The sequence below is a fragment of the Lithobates pipiens genome, unplaced genomic scaffold (genome assembly GCF_037356315.1).
Source record: "Lithobates pipiens isolate NorthernLeopardFrog02 unplaced genomic scaffold, aLitPip1_a1.2 Scaffold_1, whole genome shotgun sequence".
Classification (NCBI taxonomy): domain Eukaryota; kingdom Metazoa; phylum Chordata; class Amphibia; order Anura; family Ranidae; genus Lithobates; species Lithobates pipiens.
The window spans coordinates 203,808,841-203,829,981 of record NW_027507685.1 but is presented as its reverse complement, the minus strand read 5'-3'; the positions used below and the strand labels follow the sequence as shown (position 1 = coordinate 203,829,981).

Below are 21,141 nucleotides of genomic sequence, written 5' to 3'. Positions count from 1 at the left end.
TTGAAGGCCATAAAATGCCAAGATGGCACAAACCCCCCCCAAATGACCCCATTTTGGAAAGTAGACACCCCTAAATTTAGGGGTACACTAGTGAGACTAGGTAATAAATGGCGGGTGCCCTGAAACTATAAAAAAATAACTAACCAACCAGCGTCACCTGTAACAGTTATATGGTGATCACTGGTGAAAGGGTTAACTAGGGGGCAATCAGGGGGCTTTATGCGGTAGTATATGGGGGTCCCTGGCGCTATAAAAAGCTGCGGCGAACCTAAATACCTACCTGCCTAACTAGCGTCACCTGTGACACTAATACAGCGATCAGAAAAACGATCGCTTATTAGGCTGGGTTCACACTGGAGCGATGCGGGAACGCCACGAATCCGCGGCGGGTTCCCGCATCGCATGCCTCCCGGCGGCAGTTCACACTGCCCTATGCGAACTGCTGGGAGTGTCAGTGAAATGTTAATGACACCCCCAGATCAGTTCGCATATCGCAGTGCGATCTGCAAACTTGGATCGCATGGTGTGAACACCCATGCGATCCGATTCTGCTGCGGACCAAAAAAAGGGCCCCGTGCGAGTTTGCGGCGGGTGCGGCGGGTGCGACGCAAATTCAGCCATACTATCTGTATGGCTGAACTCGAATCGCACAGAGATCGGATGTGATTTGCACTGCAGTGCGGTGCGAATCACATCCGTTCTCATAAACCGCTGCAATGTGAACCCAGCCTTAGTGACACTGGCGACGGGGGGGTGATCACAGGGTTAAACCTTTATTGGGGGGGTTGGGGGGGTACCTTAGAACTAAAGGGGGCTAACCCTAACTGCCCTAACAGTTATTACAGTCACAAATGACACCCGCCGGGTGATCAGGGGGTTAAACCTTTATTAGGTAATAAATGGCGGGTGCCCTGAAACTATAAAAAAATAACTAACCAACCAGCGTCACCTGTAACAGTTATATGGTGATCACTGGTGAAAGGGTTAACTAGGGGGCAATCAGGGGGCTTTATGCGATAGTATATGGGGGTCCCTGGCGCTATAAAAAGCTGCGGCGAACCTAAATACCTACCTGCCTAACTAGCGTCACCTGTGACACTAATACAGCGATCAGAAAAATGATCGCTTATTAGGCTGGGTTCACACTGGAGTGATGCGGGAACGCCACGAATCCGCGGCGGGTTCCCGCATCGCATGCCTCCCGGCGGCAGTTCACACTGCCCTATGCGAACTGCTGGGAGTGTCAGTGAAATGTTAATGACACCCCCAGATCAGTTCACATATCGCAGTGCGATCTGCAAACTCGGATCGCATGGTGTGAACACCCATGCGATCCGATTCTGCTGCGGGCCAAAAAAATGGTCCCGTGCGAATTTCCGGCGGGTGCGGCGGGTGCGATGCAAATTCAGCCATACTATCTGTATGGCTGAACTCGAATCGCACAGAGATCGGATGTGATTTGCACTGCAGTGCGGTGCGAATCACATCCGTTCTCATAAACCGCTGCAATGTGAACCCAGCCTTAGTGACACTGGCGACGGGGGGTGATCACGGGGTTAAACCTTTATGGGGGGGTTAGGGGGGTACATTAGAACTAAAGGGGGCTAACCCTAACTGCCCTAACAGTTATTACAGTCACAAATGACACCAATGCAAAAAAAAAAATGACATTGGTGTCACTGTGACTGGGGGGCAGGGGTAATTGGGGGGGTGATCGGGTTGGTGTGAGTGTGCCTGGCATGTTCTACTGTGTAGTGACGTGTTGGTGCAACTCACCGATCCTCTCTCCTCGGTGTCGGAACGAAAAATACCGACACGGAGGAGAGATTACATCACTTCCTCTCCTGTGTTTACATTACAGGAGAGAAAGTGATGTCACGAACGATTTCTATTCGTCGGGAGCGATCGCGAGGGGGTGGCCATGAATGAATGGCCGCCCCCTCGTCCGGGATCGCTCCCGAACGAATACCGACCGCCGCAGGCACCGGGCGGGGGCCCGATCGCCCCCGACCCGCGGGAAGGCAGGGACGTACATGTACGCCCTTATGCCTGCCCGTGCCATTCTGTCGACGTACATCGTCGTGCGGCAGTCGGGAAGTGGTTAAAATCAGTGCTCCCACCAAAACGGCAATTTTTAAAAACATTTTAGGCATTGACCCATGTCCCCTGGGGCAGGAGCCAGGTCCCCAAACCCTTTTTAGGACAGTATCTTGCATATTAGCCGTTAAAATTAGCACTTTTAATTTCAAACGTTCGAGTCCCATAGACTTCAATGGGGTTCTAAAGTTCGTACGAATTTGGGGTCCGTTCGAAAGTTCTGGTGCTGTGGTCCAGAAATATTTGGACAGAATAAAGGTGGATAAAGCACCTGGACCTGATGGCATCCACCCACGGATCCTAAAAGAAGCTCTGTAATTTATTATTTTATTTTTTTGTCTTTTTTCAACCTGACTAATTATGTAACTATGTAACATGGGCGGTGGTTTCCCCGGGCAGTGGCGTCACTTCTGGTTTATGTGCCAGTGTGAAATTGGCTCCACGAATGAAGAAAAAGCATTGCAAGGTAATGTGAACTGACACCCTGTCAGTGTCTGTCCACCTTGTACTACAGTCTACAGTATTCTCATCCCGTGATCCTGTGATTGGACTGAGGGTGGAGGGAGGGGGAGGGCACCCTGCTTTACCTCTGTCCCGGGAATCAACCCCGGCCATTCACCTGGTAGTCTTCTGCAGAATTTCATTACACATCTCCTGTATACTGTGTATACCATGAGGGGCCCTAGCACTGTGGCCTGCTACAGCCATGGTATAGTATATCCAGAGCCGTCTTTAAGGCAGGGCAAAAGGGGCAGCTGCCCTGGGCCCTGTCATTGTTGTGGGGCCAAAATCAGCTGCCTCATACTTGCCAACTATCCCAGTTTAAATTCCCTTGTCCCTTGAAGTTTTAGACCTATGCTGTGTCCTGATATCTCAATTTGAAGTGCTGCTAGTAATGCTGCCCAGCTCTGCCTTATTGTTTTGTAAAGATGACTCACCTGCAGACCCTGTGTTTACATGTAAATAACCGTCATTCATATGTAAATATCAGCGACATTCATATGTAAATATCAGCAACATTCATATGTAAATATCTGAGGTCTGTGACATTCATATGTAAATTAAGCTGGCATTCATATGTATATCATGCCCCCCTGCAGTGAGGAGAAGATGTGCTGTAACCTATAGCAACCAGTGAGCAGTATTACTGTACAGTAATCTCTAGCAACCAAGCAACAAGCAGAAATCATGTGCTGTAACCTTTAGTAACTAATCAGTGAGCCTTAATGTGTGCTGTAACCTCTAGCAGCCACTCAGTAAGCAGTAATGATATGCTGTAACCTCTGGCAACCAATCACAATCACTGCCTGATCTGATACAGTAAACTGATTTTAAGTGTAGCTGCTATTTATTGTATGTCTCAGAGAAGGTGGACAGTGAAATTGCATGGGGAGAGGGGGGCCCCCCAAGAAAATTTTTGCCCCGGGTCCAATCAATATTAAAGACGGCCTTGAGTATATCCTCACTTTCAACAGGTCTATCTAGCTATCGATCTACAGTATCTCACAAAAGTGAGTACACCCCTCCCATTTTTGTAAATGCTTTATTATATCTTTTAATGTGACAACACTGAAGAAATAAACAAACAAGATATTTGGGGGGCACACCCTGCAAAATGCATAAAGATGGTGCTGCCATAAAACCATACAACAGAACAAAAATATTACAGCGCACACATGCAAAACTGACATTTACCTCCAGCAAGGCTTTTTTTAAAACACCTAGACATTTTCAAAAGAACATTATCAAAAAATATGGGGATTTGGTCACACCATATTGTTATATGGTGCTTAAGCCCACTTACTGCGACAAAGTACTCCATAATTAGCGGGTCCTACACTATCCATAGTGTAATGTCAGTTTTGCATGTGTGCGCTGTAATATTTTTGTTCTGTTGTATGGTCTTATGGCAGTACCATCTTTATGCATTTTTCAGGGTGTGCCCCCCAAATCTGTTGTTTGTCACCACCTGTGTCATGGTGGAGACCTCATGTTCTCCCATATGGAGGAGTATAGCTCCCATGGTTCAGAGAATCGGGATATCCCGATCTAAGGATAGTGTAGGACCCACTAATCATATATACTAGAAGAAGGATCCCCGGGGGTGGATTTTTAAGGCACGTACAACAATGTTTATAGAATAGTATAAAAAGTTATTTTATTTCATAAAACACACAAAAGAAATATAGTATACAGTATAAATGCTCTGTGAGCAGGCAAAAAAACTCAAAATAAGGAGTAGCTCATCTGACTGGCTGGCGTCATGCATGTTGGATCTGTGGATCCAACATGCATGACGCATGACGCCAGTCAGATGAGCTACTCCTTATTTTGCCTGCTCACAGAGCATTTTTGGGTGGAGCACTACTAGAGTTTCAGTCCATCTCTGGTTCATATAACCTTTTTTGGTTGGTACCAAACTGGTACGACATTTATACCATTTGCCTCCATGCAGACAGGTCTTGGGATGTACCTTGAACACTGGCGGAGCCATTCTTACACGTGTGGTCATCTGTAATTATTTGTTTTTATTAAACAATATCTTTTGGACAATATCATCTTCCTTACTAGTATTATTCCATGTAAATGCGGTATTTAAACCCCTGAAGAAGGACATGCTTTGTTAAAGCTCCGAAACACGTAGGGTGATCTTCTCTACATGGACTATATGGCATAATCAAGTGCTGTATAACATTATAAATACCGGTTGTATATGTATACCCTTAGATATGTATTTTAGTTGTATACTATATTTCTTTTGTGTGTTTTATGAAATAAAATAACTTTTTGTACTACTCTATAAACATTGTTGTACGTACCTTAAAAATCCACCCCCAGGGGATTCTTCTTCTAGTATATATTGTTTTTGGATGTGGCACAACAAATTAACGCAGCCCTGCCGTACCTTCCCTTTTTGACCCACTAATCATGGGGTACTTTGTCGCAGTAAGTGGGCTTAAGCACCATATAACAATATGGTGTGACCAAATCCCCATATTTTTTGATAATGTTTTCTGAAAATGTCTAGGTGTTTTTAAAAAAAAGCCTTACTGGAGGTAAATGTCAGTTTTGCATGTGTGTGCTGTAATATTTTTGTTCTGTAACACTGAAGAAATGACACTTTGCTACAATGTAAAGTAGTGAGTGTACAGCTTGTATAACAGTGTAAATTTGCTGTCCTCTCAAAATAACTCAACACACAGCCATTAAAATGGAGTTCCAACCTAAAAAAAAAAAAATTTGGAGAAATATATATATTTTTTACTCTAAATGCCTGTTGCGAGGGGGTCCCTCGTAGTCTGCCTCCTTCACCGCCTGGGCTCTTGACGTCACTTCCTTTGGTGCAGGAAGGGAGATCAGCTCTGCCCCCTCCCTCTTGTCAATCATCTGGGACACATCTCCAGTCCCAGATGATTGCGCAGCCAATCACGGCAAGCGGCGGGGGAGACAAGCGGGGCTTCGATCCCCCGCATCGCTGGACCCTGGGACAGGTAAGTGTCCGATTATTAAAAGTCAGCAGCTGCAGTATTTGTAGCTGCTGGCTTTTAATTATTATTTTTTTTTTTTTAAGCGGAACACTGCTTTAATATCTAAACCGCTGGCAACAAACGTGAGTACACCCCTAAGTGAAAATGTCCAAATTGGGCCCAATTAGCCATTTTCCCTCCCATTGTCACGTGAGTTGTTAGTGTCAAGGTCTCAGGAGTGAGTGGGGAGCAGGCATGTTAAATTTGGTGTTATCACCCTCACTCTCTCATACTGGTCACTAGAAGTTCAACATGGCACCTCATGGCAAAGAAGTCTCTGAGGATCTGAAAAAAAAGAATTGTTGCTCTACATAAAGATGGCTCAGGCTATAGGAAGATTGCCAAGACCCTGAAACTGAGCTGCAGCATGGTGGCCAAGATCATACGGCGGTTTAACAGGACAGGTTTCGCCATGGTCGAACGAAGAAGTTGAGTGCACGTGCTCAGCCTCATATCCAGAGGCTGTCTTTGGGAAATGGACGTATGAGTGCTGCCAGCATTACTCCAGAGGTTGAATGGGCGGGGTGGTCAGCCTATCAGTGCTCAGACCATACTCCGCACATTGCATCAAATTGGTCTGCATGGCTGTCATCCCACAAGGAAGCCTCTTCTAAAGAGGGTGCACAAGAAAGCACGCAAACAGTTTGCTGAAGACAAGCAGACTAAGGACACGGATTACTGGAACCATGTCCTGTGGTCTGATGAGACCAAGATAAACTTATTTGATTCAGATGGTGTCAAGCGTGTGTGGCGGAAACCAGGTGAGGAGTACAAAGACAAGTGTGCCTTGCCTACAGTGAAGCATGGTGGTGGGAGTGTCATGGTCTGGAACTGCATGAGTGCTGCCGGAACTGAGGAGCTACAGTTCATTGAGGGAACCATGAATACCAACATATACTGTGACGTACTGAAGCAGAGCATGATCCCCTCCCTTCAGAGACTGGGCCGCAGGGCAGTATTTCAACATAACGACCCCAAAAACACCTCCAAGAAGACCACTGCCTTGCTAAAGAAGCTGAGGGTAAAAGTGATGGACTGGCCAAGCATGTCTCCAGACCTAAACAGCATCTGTGGAGCCTCAAACGGAAGGTGGAGGAGTGCAAGGTCTGTAACATCCACCAGCTCCGTGATGTCGTCATGGAGGAGTGGAAGAGGACTCCAGTGGCAACCTCTGAAGCTCTGGTGAACTCCATGCCCAAGAGGGTTAAGACAGTGCTGGAAAAAAATGGTGACCTCCCAATTTCGAAATTTTTTCGCTTAGGGGTGTACTCACTTTTGTTGCCAGCGGTTTAGACATTAATGATGTTGAGTAATTTTGAGGGGACAGCAAATTGACACTGTCTATCTGTCTGTCTATCTATCTATCTATCTATCTATCTATCTATCTGTATGTCTATGTGTCTATCTATCTATCTATAGGCCCTATCGCGGGTGAGAGAAGGGGGGGGGGCGTTGGGGCTTTCTTTGCACCCCCCAAAAATAGAGCACCAGCTGCCACTGATGGGGCCCCTGTCCCCAAGTTTGAAGGAGTCCTTGTCCCCAAGGGTGATGTGGTCCCTGTCCCCCCGAGTGAAAAGGAGTCCCTGTCCCCGTGGATGAAAAGGAGTCCTTGTACCCAGGTGAGAAGGGGTCCTTATCCCCAGGGGAGAGTGCCCAGGCGAGAAGGGGTCCTTGTCCCTAGGGGTGAAGGGGTCCCTGTCCCTAGGGGTAATGTGGTTCCTGTCCCCAGGCGAGAAGGGATCCCTGTCCCCAGAGGTGATGGGGTCCCTAATAAGGTCCCCCCTATTGCAGTGTCTTCTGGACCCCTATAGCAGTGTCCTCTGTCCCCTTCACATCACTCCCATAGTGTCCTCTGCCCCCCTCCCCCCATAGCAAGTTTCCTGTGCCCCCAAAGCAGTGTCCTCTGTCCTCTTTACCCCCACTTTAGTGTCCTCTGTACCCCCATAATGCCCTCTGTACCCCCATATTGTCCTCTGTCCCCTGCACCACCCCACCACTGTAGTGTCCTCTGTCCCCTGCACCCCCCACTGTAGTGTCCTGTGTACCCCAATAGTGTCCTCTGTCCCCTGCACCACCCCCCTCACTGTAGTGTCTTCTGTACCCCCATAGTGTCCTTTGGCCCCAGAACCCCCCCACTGTAGTGTCCTCTGTACCCCCATAGTGTCCTCTGTCCCCTGCACCACCACCCCCCACTGTAGTGTCCTCTGCCCCTCCATGACACACACTGTCTAGGTAGAAATCTCTACCTTACACAGGTGTACAGCACGCAGAGCAGAGATCAGTATCACAGAGCTGGATGGGGTCGGGAACCGCTGGAGTTAACTTTTCACATTGACAGGCTGGTGACTGGTTGCTAGAATCGCCCGGCAACCAATCACCTGTCGTGTAATGGAAAAAGTTAACTCCAGTGGTTCCCGCCCCATTCAGCTCTGTGATACTGGCCGCTCACCGCTGTCCAATGAAGAGGACAGCGGTGAACATGTCCGCAGGCTAGGGTGCGCATGAATTGATGGGCCGGACCTCTACCCCTGAGGTAGGCAGTGTTTGCAGAAGCCCGACGTAGCACACACGATATGTATGCTAATATGCTCTGTTCTGCAGGCTCTTGAAAAAAAAAGATGACAGACATACAACTGGGGATGGTCAGAGACTATGGGCATGCTACATAAAGTCACATTACATGAGACTCTGCTATTACAGGGCAGTGAGAAAGCACAGACTACTGTCTGCAGAGAATAGAAGAAAAGGGTGCTACTACCCCAGATTATGTAGAGATTCTCCAGCGCTGTCGGGTGCAGGATGTGCAGTCACTCAGTTGCTAACAAGGGAAATGGATAGAAGACAATCCACAACTCCATACATTCTGATTAATAATTCCAAATTTATTGTAACTACATAAAAGATAAATACACTATGTTTTTCAGAAGTTAACATGTTTCAGCCATAATGGCCTTGTTCACAACCTGTGAGCAAGGCCATTATGGCTGAAACTCATTAACTTCTACTGTACATATTTATCTTTTATGGAGTTACAATAAATTCAGAATTATTGAAGAGCATGTATGGAGTTGCGGATTGTCTTCTATCCATGTACTGTCTGCAGAACCCCCAAAGGCCATACAGAAATTCCCAAAGGGCTGTATGGGGTCCTGGTCCGTCAGCTGAGCACCAGATTAATAAGGTGTGCTCATATCACTTTATAGACAGAAAGGGCTTATGGCATGGCAGTACTCTTAATTTCCCTTTCATTCCTCTTTATGACCAATGTAAGCATAACTCACTGAGGGAACACTCTCCATCCTCTCAACCACTAATGGAAGCTTTCAATTTATTTAAAGGATAAAGCTGCACAATGTCTCCATTCATTTGACTATAGTGAACAAATTGTTCACACCCTATGAAACTTCCCTTTGACACTGTTTAATTGGGATAAGCAACAATCAAACAAAACTTTTTGAAGGGGAGTTAATGAATTCGATTTTTATGCCATTTTTACCTAGACGGTCATCTTAGTAATTACAATTTTAACAAATGAACATCAAACCCATACTCCAGTCTTCATCAGTTTAAAATAGTTATGTGGTTATTAGCCTGCACTTCCCATCAATTATCCGGTAAATGTGATCTATTTTCATGTTTCAGATACTAACTATACAATTTTGGACTATAAATCTTTTAGAATTCTTGCTTTCATTAGGCAAATTTGTTTTATTGTAGAGTCTCTTTTTACCGTAATCCTGCAGAAGCATTTGAACTCCAGGTAGCTGAGATGCGCTGCCAGTTCTGATGGTTCCAGATGATCAAATAGAAGGGAGACTTTTCTCTTCTTGTTGAAGCTTGGTGACTCTGGAAAAGTCTGTTGGCTTTCCGGCTCAAATCTGGCATTGAAAATGATAAAAAAGGAAAAGTGAAGAATATAAAAGAAAACACACCAAGAACAGCAAGGAAAAAGAAAAGGGAAGTAAAGTTTCCTCAGCTGCTGGGGAAATATATATGAGACTGGATTGCATAAAGTCCTTACGTGAATGATGTATGAAGACTTTGTCGGTGGTCAATTTGCCATTTGCGGTCCTTAACCACCTCCCAAAAATCACACATCAGCTCTTCTAATTCACGGTCAAGCCGGAACATCTCTGGATAGTGATTTACCCAGAACCTGCAGGTGTGAAACAGATGAGTTCATCAGTAAAACACAATGGTGTTTTTAGAAGTGTTTAGATGCGGTTACAATCTCAAGTTAACTACCATAAAGGTTGCTATCAACTTTCAAGGCCAACAGTTATTGGTTCAAATATTAATCAGACAGGACAGACATTTCTATGTCAGCAAATAAAATATAAACGACAGTAAAGTGTAAAGATGTAAAGTTAAATTGACAGTGATATATATATATATATATATATATATATATATATAATTAAAGAATTGCAACTTTTAGGAGCATCCATGCTAGAGCATGGTGTCATCTGTCTGGTTGTGCTCTCTGCCTGTGCTGTACAAATCACACAAGTGGATAATCAGAAACCTTTTGCAGACAGTATATATAATATATACAATATATACACTATTGTGCAAACGTTTTAGCCATGTCTGAAGATGCTTTTAAAAATATATATTTTAATTGTTTATTTTTATCAATTTACAAAATGCAATGTGAGCAAGCAAAAGATTTAATCTAAAAAAAAAAATCTAAATCAAATCAATATTTGGTGTGACTTTTGCATCAAGCCAACATCAGTACTTACACTTGCACACTTTGTATACTTGCACAAAGTCAGGGATTTTGTAGGATTAAAGTCAGGAGTATGATTGACCAATTAATCAATTATACCAATCAGGTGCTAATGATAATCATTTTCATGTGTACAGTTGTGTAGGAGGCTTAAAACTGGGTGAGGAACAGCCAAACTCTGCTACTAAGGTGAGTTTGTAGAAGACAGTTTCATGTCACAGGTCATTGCAAGACTGTGCACAGCAACAAGACCCAAGGTAGGTATACTGCATCAGCATCTCCTCTCCCTGGCAAAGTTTTTAAAGCAGACTGGGGTTTTAAGATGTGATGTTCAAGCTTTTTTGATCCCCATGAGTAAGCTCCTGTGAGCGGAGTGAAATGCATTGGGGGCAAGACCTGGCGGGGTCTAGGCTGACACTGCCATTCACTATCACACAGCAGGCTTTGACTTGGAGGTTGCAGTTTGTTTGCCTCAGGGCTGGAGAGCGGTACAATAATGAGTGTAGGCAACAGTGAAACATGGCGGAGGTTCCTTCCAAGTTTGGGGCTGCATATCTGCAAATGGAAATACAGGCAGATACTTATCCATAATGCGATACCATCAGAGAGGTGTGTGATTGGACTCAAATTTATTCTGCAGTAGGACAATGACCCCGAATATACAGTCAATGTCACTAAAAACTTATCTTCAGTGTAAAGAAGAACAGGGAGTCCTGGAAGAGATGGTTTGGCCCCCACAGAGCCCTGATCTCAACATCATCGAGTCTGTCTGAGATTACATGAGGAGATAGAAGGATTTGAGGCAGCCTACATCTACAGAAGATCTGTGGTTAGTTCTCCAAGATGTTTGGGACAACCTACCTGCCGAGTTCCTTCACAAATTGTGTGCAAGTGTACCTAGAAGAATTGATGCTGTTTTTAAGGCAAAGGGTGAGCACACCAAATATTGATTTGATTTCAATTTCACTTCTGCTCATTTACTTTTCATTTTGTTAATTGATAAATATAAACAATTAACACTTTTATTTCTGAAAGCATTCTTAATTTATAGCATTTTTTTACACCTGTCTAAAACTTGCACAGCAGTGTATATATACAGTATACATATACACACGCAGCATGTATATTTCACCAGTGTATTTAGCTGTTTCCTTGGAGTTCAAAATGAGAATCTCACTTTTGTTAATGCAGGGCGAAGAGACAGTCTCTTACTAGCTGACCCACTTATACTCTCCTCTATCACTTTGAAATACTTTTGTCCTTTTAACAACCTCAATACCATCATGTTTCCTAATTTTGGAAAAAAAAATAGTGAAAAATCATCTCACAATTTCCAAAAGGGTCTAATTTCAGGAGTGTTTTATTTTAACAGAGTATTATAATTTAGTTTTCTCTCAACATTGTTGGTCTTTTTTTCCCTCTATTTATTAAATTATAAAAAACTTGGTGGTTATAAAATACGACCGAAATTACAGTTGTCTAAAACAGTTATATAAAATACATTTGGGTACAGTATTAAAAAATGGCCTGGTAATGAAGAAGTATACTGTACAGTATACAAGCTGGTACTCAAGTACTGTAATTAAAGTGGAAGTAAACCCAGTTTCAAAAAACACTTACATTCCCGGCATGCCGGAAATGCTAACTTTCACGTTGGTTGTGCTCTCAACCAAACTTTCAAACCATCCAATGGCTGGTGTCATAACTGATCACATGTGCAGCATTATGGCAGTTGAAGAATTATTAGAGGCCAAGATGGCAGCTTCATTGACTGAAAACGATAGGAGGGTTTACTTCCACTTTAAAGTACAATTTTATTTAATTATTATGCCACACGGGACACAATTTGAGCCAGGAAACCAATACAAGGAGAGATGTATGCTTACCTTAACAAATGACAAATCTGGTTCTTCCTTTGGTTTTGATCTGCTTCCCTGTAGGTAAGTGGTTGTCAAGGAACATAATACCATTATAAAGAAATAAGCAGAACATAATCTATATCAAATCACCCTGATGATGGATTTATGCTGATAAGGATATAGTTGAAGCAGTTTTCGTGCAAACTCTGCTGATGGCACCACCCAGCTGTGCATGACGAGGACCATGTTAACAGTGTCCTCATTTCTCCAGAGCTTTCCATCCGCATCTTCTCAGTCACCGGAGTCAAAACAAAATAAGTAAGATCTGGTAAATGCATTGAGCATCTAACATTCATTAAAATGTCTGATAACCCCAATGGGTCTTAGATATCAAACTGTCTGTTTAGCTATTATATTTTCAACAAAGTTCTGAAGGTTGAGAGGCTTATGGTGGTACCTTAGAAAAAGCTTGACAGTTATATTGCAAATTTATTATAGAAAATTAGGCCAAGGCAGCTCTTGTGAGTGCCCCATAGAGGCCACTAACTGGTAACTCTTAAATCAAGCCTGGTATCAGGTAATCCGGTAAGATGACCTGTTTTGATCTCAGTTGTTCCTCAGAGGATGAGCAACACATGTATGCTATTCTTCATTTCTCCTTTATAGTCATGAACATGAATGCACACCAGCTAGGTATTTAGATTATGCCCTGAGCTCTGATCACCCCCTGAAATCTATGGGTGTCCTTAGATAAATGAGATTAAACTTGTGGACCGTCATATTTGTAACACATTTTTAAATCAAATATTTGTTTTCAGGGAAAATAACTGGTTTGCTTAAAGCCCCACGCCTGTCCACACAAGTATACTTTAGCCTTTATCAACCTCAAACTTTCAAACCTCAGGAAACTACTGACAACTAATGTATCTATAGCTTATGGTATGTTGGCTTGATGGTCAGTGGGAGGAATGCTTTTTAGTTTGGTGGTCAATGAGAAGAATAACCTCCTTACAAATATCTAAAATCATCATTGGTGAGAGTAGATACTTATCTGAGAGGCAGAAATTGCTTATAGCTCAAGGTACCCCTAATACCCACTGGAGAAACCCTAGGTGAGAATGACAGATTCAATTATTTCTCTCCCCCACCAGTGCCAAAGGGGAAAAAAAACAGTATTTTAAGTATGGAGGAACACATTTTCATTCTGGGTTGATCATTTCCTAAGCCCTGTGTAAGCTTCGACTCCAAAGACTCTAGCTTACACAGACCTTATGTTTTGCACCTGGCAGATGAAAATACCATAACAAGACACCACCTTCAAATCCAAGGTTTATAGTATGAAACTGTCTACCAACCATATAACTGCTTACAGTTCTGTTCCACTTTTTCCAAACTGTTCTGATGTAACCATCGTAACCTCGTCAAAACTATAACATGATTGCTATGTAATGGCCATTTTACTGTCTGAGAAAAATGACTGAACACAAAATAACTAAAACATCTTAGGGTTACAAAGGATAGTACATGTAGCCAGCCCCAGAACCTGAGAGAATGGAATAGTGAATACGATTTTCCTTATTGCCCAATTGCTGCATCCTTGAGCAAAGGTTGTATAGGGATGACACATAGATGTAAGACGTTTGTTAAATATAAACTGACAATTGGTTAGGCTCCTTAAATCTTATGCCCCGTATACACGATTGGAAATTCCACCAGCAAAAGTCCGATGTGAGCTTTTGGTCGGAAATACCGACCGTGTGTATGCTCCATTGGACTTTTGCTGGCGGAATTCCCTCCAGCAAAAGATTGAGAGCCGGTTGTCAATTTTTCAGTCGGAAAAAGTTCCGATCGGAAATTCTGATCGCCTGTACCAATTCAGACATGCAAAATTCCTACGCATGCTCAGAAACAATTCAACGCATGCTCAGAAGCATTGAACATAATTTTCTCGCCTCGTCATAGTGTTGTACATCACCACGTTCTTGACGGTTGAAAGTTCCGAGAACTTTTGTGTGACCGTGTGTATGCAAGCCAAGCTTGAGCAGAATTCTGTCGGAAAAACCATCCAAATTTTTTCCGATGGAAAATCTGCTCGTGTGTATGGGACATTAGACAGCATTTCATATGTGTAGGAGCCATTAAATTACCAACTTATACCTCAACCCTTGAGAAACCTGTTCAGTGTCCTCTTGAAGCCTAGAAACGCGCATTTACTAAAGAAAGCAGCATGCCACAGTAACATGGGTCTGATCCTCAAGTGGGAAGTTGGGCAAAAAACTATGACTGGAACAATTTTAATTATATACTGTATGCAGCAGCTTTGAATATTTCATAATCACAAATAGGGATATTTGAGCCCTGACAACCGTCAACTTAAGTCTCTTTGAAAATATGACCACATTTGATGAAATTCACATTCACATCAGACTGAGACAGGACTCAAAATTCTACACAAGGACACATATGAGATATTTTAGGGGCCTTCCTTACACTGAAGTGACAACTCTGAGAAAAAAACAAGAGTGGCGCAGAAGACAATGGCCTCACATCTCTTGTAATGGGCTTCCTGCTTTCGCTATACAGTCCATTAGGTCCATGGTCAACCACTTACCAAATGATTGTATGCACTTCTCCATAAGTTCATCCAGGCTGCATCCCTTCCCCAGTTGTTCTAATGTGACGGTCATCAAAGCCTTGTTAATCTCAGCTGAGCTTGGGCAGGTCATACGTCTTCTCCTCCTGCTCTGAGTGTGACGGCTCTTAACGAGAAGGTTGACTCCATTGTTGCTTACCATTTGGCTTTCCTGGCGCGATTTTCTGGGAACATAAAGGTTGAATGCAATGTTATCTTTGTCTAACCATATATTCATCTGGTAATACGTTTACATTAAGTATACTATATACAGTGAAAAAAAAAAAATATATATATTTTTTTAATGTAGAGCCAGCTCCTGAAGAGCACAAGCTATGCATTTTCAAAGTTAAGGTTATACCTAAACAGCAGTTTGGTTTGGGTACAATTGTCTAAATTTGGACTTCAGCATCAGTCTGACTGGACTATGAGATGTTCCGCCTGACCACAGGGGTCACTGTCTCTTCTGGCAGGTATGGAACTATGGTCTGGTTGGTTGCTTAAGTTACTCTCTCTCGGAGCCCGCGCAGTGGGAGTGGCGCTCTTGCTGTGCTTTCTGGAAGAGGGTATTTAAGATGCGAACATCACGTGGTTTGGTGTTCCGGTCCAGAAGGATGTACTGACTTCATGGTCCTGGTCCTCCTGACTAGCCCCCAGGAAGGCTATGGCCTGGGGTGCGGATCCACCCGATCTTGATGTCTCGGGGCTGGCTAGCCCGAGGCAAGGAAACTAAAGGAGGATTCTGAGGTGTTTGTGTGCCGTCTCCGGTTTGGGAGAGACCCAGTGGCTTCATGCATTCCAGGGGAGGACTCTTCAGAAGAAGACCACGTACGGGTTGGTTTCTTAGTAAGAGCCTGGAAGGGCTGAAGTACCCAAGAGAATCCAGTCTCGTGGATATCCCCAAGCTGGCTGAAAGATCCAGGTATCACATGAGTGTTCTTCAAGTTTAGTTTTCCTACGTGTTCTACAAAAACGTCTGTGGCAGAGACATATCTTGTATGTTCTACAACAATGTTTGTGGCAGAGACTTGTTCCTGAGTAAAGCACCTTGTTGGCTGCTAGGCCTTGTGAGAGAAGGACTGTCCAACCTGAGTGATCATCCAGCTGCAAATGGCTATTCTCTGGATGCAGTCAAGTTAAGCAAGTTCTTCAACATTTGACTTTGACACTAAGAGTACCTGAACTTCCTTTCCAACCCTCTGATCCCAATTTAAGAGACTGTTCATTGTCTATGTTTTTTTGCAAATAAAATCCATTCAAGTGGATCTGTTGTCAGTCTCTCGAGTTACTGGGCCATCTACCATGGGACACCCCTAGATGTGAAGTCAGGCGAAAAGAAGGTAACGGTAAGCCCAAATCGAACCAGCAGCTCCTTCGGGGGTTAGTGCTACATATATATACACATTTGCCATCTCTCATCAAAATCAATGGTTTTCACACTCTAAATATCTAAAAGTAGATGTATTAAATTGAGATATCCCAATGTCTTCTGTGCAATGTTGCTACAAATCATTATTTAAAATGGCTGTGCCATTCCTAAAGTAAACATTGTACATAACGCCAGGGGCTTATCTACTGCGTATCTTTGGTGGCATTTTTCTGGGGGGACGGCGCCTGTACCGGGATGATGCTTGCAGCTGCGGGCATTCCCCCGGTATCATTTTTTAGAGCCGGCGGTCAGCTCCCTTGTAATAGTAATTGAAGCAGCTTACTGGCCACTTGACTGCCGCTTACTAGCCACTTGCCTGCTATACCATGTACAAAAAAGTATCCTTTTCTCTTTGTATTGCTTCCTTTGTGTGAAATCCCTGGTGCTCCTGCCAGTCCCTCTGCTTTCCTTTTAAAAACTGACCACACTAAGCAGGAGAACACAGCGTGGTCAGTTCCCCAGCTGTGCTGGGAACTCAGTCTGCTCTCCTCCAATTATCAGACTTGTCCTGACACGCCTGCCCTGCACAGCCATTCATTGGGAAGCTCAGTGTGCTGCTGCTTCTCCTGCAGCTTTTATGCAGCTGAGCAGAGGGAATGTAATCAACTATAAGAAAGGGGAAATATTTTCATATTTATAATGTTTTTTTCTACCTACACACACATGTTTTGCCTTTCATTTCTATTTTAAACTGGATAGGTTGTTTTACAAGGTGAGGGTTTACAATCTCTTTAAGGTAGCCCATTAATTTTTAATGAATTGGCAGTGCAAAAAATTGCAACGAATAGCAGTTGTATTGTGCTGGACTGCAGTGTGAGTGTGTAGCTTTCTACTATAACAGGACATTGGGGTGCCCTTCAAAATTAATGAACTGGCATTGCATGAAAATTGATGCACATGATTGTAAGGAGAACAGGCGTGCCAGAGCAAACAGGGTGATAAACCTGTGTACATCATGTATGTCGGCAGTGGCAGCTGGTGTTTTTTTTGGGCAGCAAGCAACCATCGCCACGGTCGGCCGGCACCCCCTTGTCCACCGTTTCTCCCCTGGTCGGTCAGGTCACCCTCACCAAGACCCCCTACCCCCCTGGGCTGTTGGTTGGTAATCCAGTCCCGTACTTACCCATATCTATATCACAGGCGGGGAAGGCTCCTAAGGACAGTGGCTTCCATCACTTCTCTTCCTCCTCTGCATTATGGTGGCTTCTGCCGTGTGTCTCCTCCCTCCTCCTCCTAGCCATCCAATAGGATCACCTGTCCTTTCAGCCAGGACCCGCTTCCTGATTGGCCGGGACGAGAATCAGTGTGCTAATAGCGAATATTCATCATCTATTTTCACACAAGTGGGTGTGCTTGGGGCCCAGTGATCTGTAATAAGGCTTACCTATAGCTACTTTAAATATCTCCTAAACATGCACCGTTTAGGAGATATTTACTGTAGATGCAGCCGGAGACATCACCGGCACATGCACTCTGAAGGAATGGCATACCCGTGCCGTTCTTTCAGAGTCCTGTGCCGTAAACTGTGGCTCTTGCAGCTCTGGTCCCTCACACAGCTGGAGTCCACGAACCCAGAAGGAAGACCGGGTGAAGATGGAAGCACCTTTGCCAGTGACAGAGCCTCTCTGGAGGGCTTCGTTCTAAGGTAAGTTTTATCGCATACTAGCACATTATCACATTGCCTTGCAAGTTAGAAAAAAAAAGAAAAAACCCCAGTGGTTTATTACCGAGGTCTTTTCTGCTGATGACCAATTTTCGTTTCAAACCACATGCCTAGGCTGTCGCATCAAAAAACATATTTTAAAGGAGCAGTTATACATCTGACATCAGAGCTGATGGGGATTTTTCTGCCGCCGATCAGTATAAATAAACTGTATAAAAAAGTCTCGCACTATGCCCCCATAGACCATACTTTGTCTTTCTCTTTCAAAATTAATCACGTAAAACTACATACAGTACTACTCCATAACAGAAAAAAAAAAAAGCAGAAACCAGGCAAAATAAGGAACTGATCTCTTTCATCTGTTGGAGTCGTTTATGCAGTCATCTCATAATATACCATCAAATGTCTTAGATCACGAACCCCCGAAAAACCCCCTGCAGACATATGGCAGACTAAGACAAGTGCATAGTTTGTCAGGACTGCTAACCAAAGCTATAAACCCAGAATTCCTTGGGTGTCACTCAACATAGAGCAGGCACACTCACCTCTTGCTGTCCTTGCGGTTCATGTTTTCTGGAAGGCAGGAGGACAGAATCGGGGGCCGTGTTTCTGGGGTCTATTTAGACATCACCAGACCCCCGTGTCAAGAGGCACAGGAGAGTTGGGACACAATGACTGACAGGGGAGTGTCTCTTGTAAGCTCAGATAAAGAGGAACCGTCTGCAAAGTGTGTCACTGACAGTGAATACAGACTACAGAGAGAGCTCATACCAAGTCTAACCATAACTTACGAAACATGCAACCAGTTGCTGCATGTCTAAGATGTTAACCCCTTTTCTGTGCAGCTCTTCTTACACCATATAATGGATTATCTATAGGGCTGACTATGACCAGTTCACAAAACCAAAAAGTGAATGAAGAGTGCTAACATCCTGATCAATTACAGCGTTCCTACCCCCTGAGGCAAGGATGCTCAACCTTTTGAAGAGCAAAGGCCACTTAAGTATTTTGGTAAACAGTTACGGGCCACATTGAAACAAAATGGTTCAGAATTTCAATTTCTATATTTAATTTTTTTATTATCTGCCCCACTGCCCTACACGCGGCGTGCAGAAATGCCCGCATGCTCTGATGATGTGAGCAGAGTCTAAAGCCTGCTATAGATGGATCAATTTGTTTTCCCTATGGGTTGCACGAAAGAAAATCACTTGATTCCCACATCAGCATTGTCAGTGTTGTAGGGGAATCCCTCCCACGGAGCTATTGTGTTGTCCCAGCGGGGGGTGGGGGGTGGGGTGTTGTAAGCCATCCCCGCCTGGATAACACAGTGATTATTGTTTGTGGCTATAACAGCCTCTAGCAATAATCACATGTAAAATCCGGCAGGCTGGTTGTACCCAAGTTGATCAATTTATCAACTTGGGTACATTCAGCCTGCCCATACATAGTTAGAATCGAAACCATCTATAGCCGGCTTTAGACTGAGAACTGAATGATCACATGACCTCTGATCACTCAGTTCTCGGTCTGCTCAGAGTGGAGAGCAGTGACTGTCAGTCACCAGTCTCCGCTCTACTCTTCTAGCACTCATTGGAGCGTTGGGCGGGGGAGGGGATGGGCATGTTGGTTGTACCCAAGTTGATCAATTTATCAACTTGGGTACATTCAGCCTGCCCATACATGGTTGGAATCAAACCGTCTATGGCCAGTTTCAGACCGAGAACTGAATTATCACATGACCTCTGATCACTCAGTTCTCGGTCTGCTGAGAGTGGAGAGCTGTGACTGTAAGTCACCACTCTCTGTTCTACTCCTCCAGCACTCAATAGAGCGTTGGGCTGGGCACAGGGACAGGCACAGCTGGCTTCAGCTCTCTGTCGCAAGTGGAGTCACAGCTGTCAATCAGGCAACTGGTTGGATCCCAATATTATTGGCGGAATCCTTCCAGATCCTGGAGCAATCTGCTATGTCAGCTGACAGCGGGTTGCTATAAGCCGGCCCACACAGAGTACTTTTCTTTTAACACATGTGCTATAAGGACTGTCCGGCCACGTCTTAACTGCTTCCTGCCCGCCCACAGTTCAGTGCAGGGGGGCATAGGCAGGCTGGATCATGTACATGTGTTGCATAACTGTGCATTTGCCAGTTAAAGTAGCACAGTGCTGAATGTCAAAAAATGGCCTGGTTATGAAGGGGGTAAAACCTCTCTGGAGGTCAAATGGTCAAGGCAGGAATCACTAGTGGTTTCAGACAGCTGCCCCTGGGAGACCTGTACGAAGCAATGCCAAGCTGACAGGCTGTACAGCTGTCCTCTACTGTTTGCATATACTGTATCTGCACATCCATTGGCTACTTGCTGCTGCTAGCAACAGACGATCGACTCTGGACCCAATGGGGTTGATTTACTAAAAATCTGGTGCAGCTGTGCATGGTAGTGAATAAGCGTCTAACTTCAATTAAGCTTTGACAAAAAAACCTGGAAGCTGATTGGTTCATATGTGCGATTTGCATTGTGTCTTTACCCTGCGACTTGATGCAATTTTGATGCAACTTTGTTACGACTTTGACCAATGTAAACGTTTTGTTTGTGCTCTACAAAGTCATTAGACATGTGCAGAACGCAAAAATTTGTTTAGTTTAATTTGGATTCTTTATTTTCTAACGGGTTCCAAATTTTTAGAACAATTTGAATTTGAATCGGTCGAATAATGATCGACCAATTCAAATTCTGTGTGAAGAATATCTGGATTTTAAGAAGTGGGCCAGGAAGCCGGCTGCCACGTCCTTAACAAGCAATGATTTATTAGCTGTTAGCGGGTTTCCCCACTGACAGCTGAATGTAAACAAAATAATGCCAGCAATGAAAAATAAATGAAATAAAACAGAGTGGGCCACCCCATCGATATCAGGCCCTTCATGGGTATGGATTTTAAGTGGAACCCTAAGCCAAAATGTAAAAAGAAAAAAACAATGGCGTGCAGCTCCCTACTCATTCACCGAAAAAGTGTTAAAAGTAAATAAAAACACAAGTTTTTCACAATTCTTTTATTAGAAAATCAAAAATAAAATAAAATGTCCCTCGGTGTCGATACATTGTCAATCACACCGCCCGACGCCACTCCAAACCGAAAAAAGAAAAAACCTCCAGTCCCAACAAAGGCTCCCGCTGTCTGTCAGCTCCTAAATAATTAAGGGGCGTGGC

The 21,141-nt window shown here is 44.0% G+C and overlaps 1 protein-coding gene across 2 annotated transcripts in view; it reads right to left on the bottom strand.

The window, feature by feature from the left end:
* The window catches only part of LOC143982179 (RAS guanyl-releasing protein 1-like), an 80,370-nt gene extending 61,710 nt beyond the window's left edge, over positions 1-18,660 (bottom strand). The window contains exons 1-6 of one of the 2 annotated variants that reach the window (XM_077480672.1): positions 18,485-18,660; positions 14,827-15,032; positions 12,397-12,502; positions 12,243-12,296; positions 9,646-9,780; positions 9,355-9,502 (exon numbers count right to left, since the gene is read on the bottom strand). In XM_077480672.1, the coding sequence (XP_077336798.1) occupies positions 9,355-9,502; positions 9,646-9,780; positions 12,243-12,296; positions 12,397-12,502; positions 14,827-15,032; positions 18,485-18,507 (672 nt within the window). In that variant the 5' untranslated portion in view covers positions 18,508-18,660. Of the gene's footprint in view, positions 1-9,354; positions 9,503-9,645; positions 9,781-12,242; positions 12,297-12,396; positions 12,503-14,826; positions 15,033-17,399; positions 17,474-18,484 lie in introns of those variants that run through there. The other variant, XM_077480683.1, reaches the window with a different exon arrangement.
* Between the last annotated feature and the right edge of the window lie 2,481 nt (positions 18,661-21,141).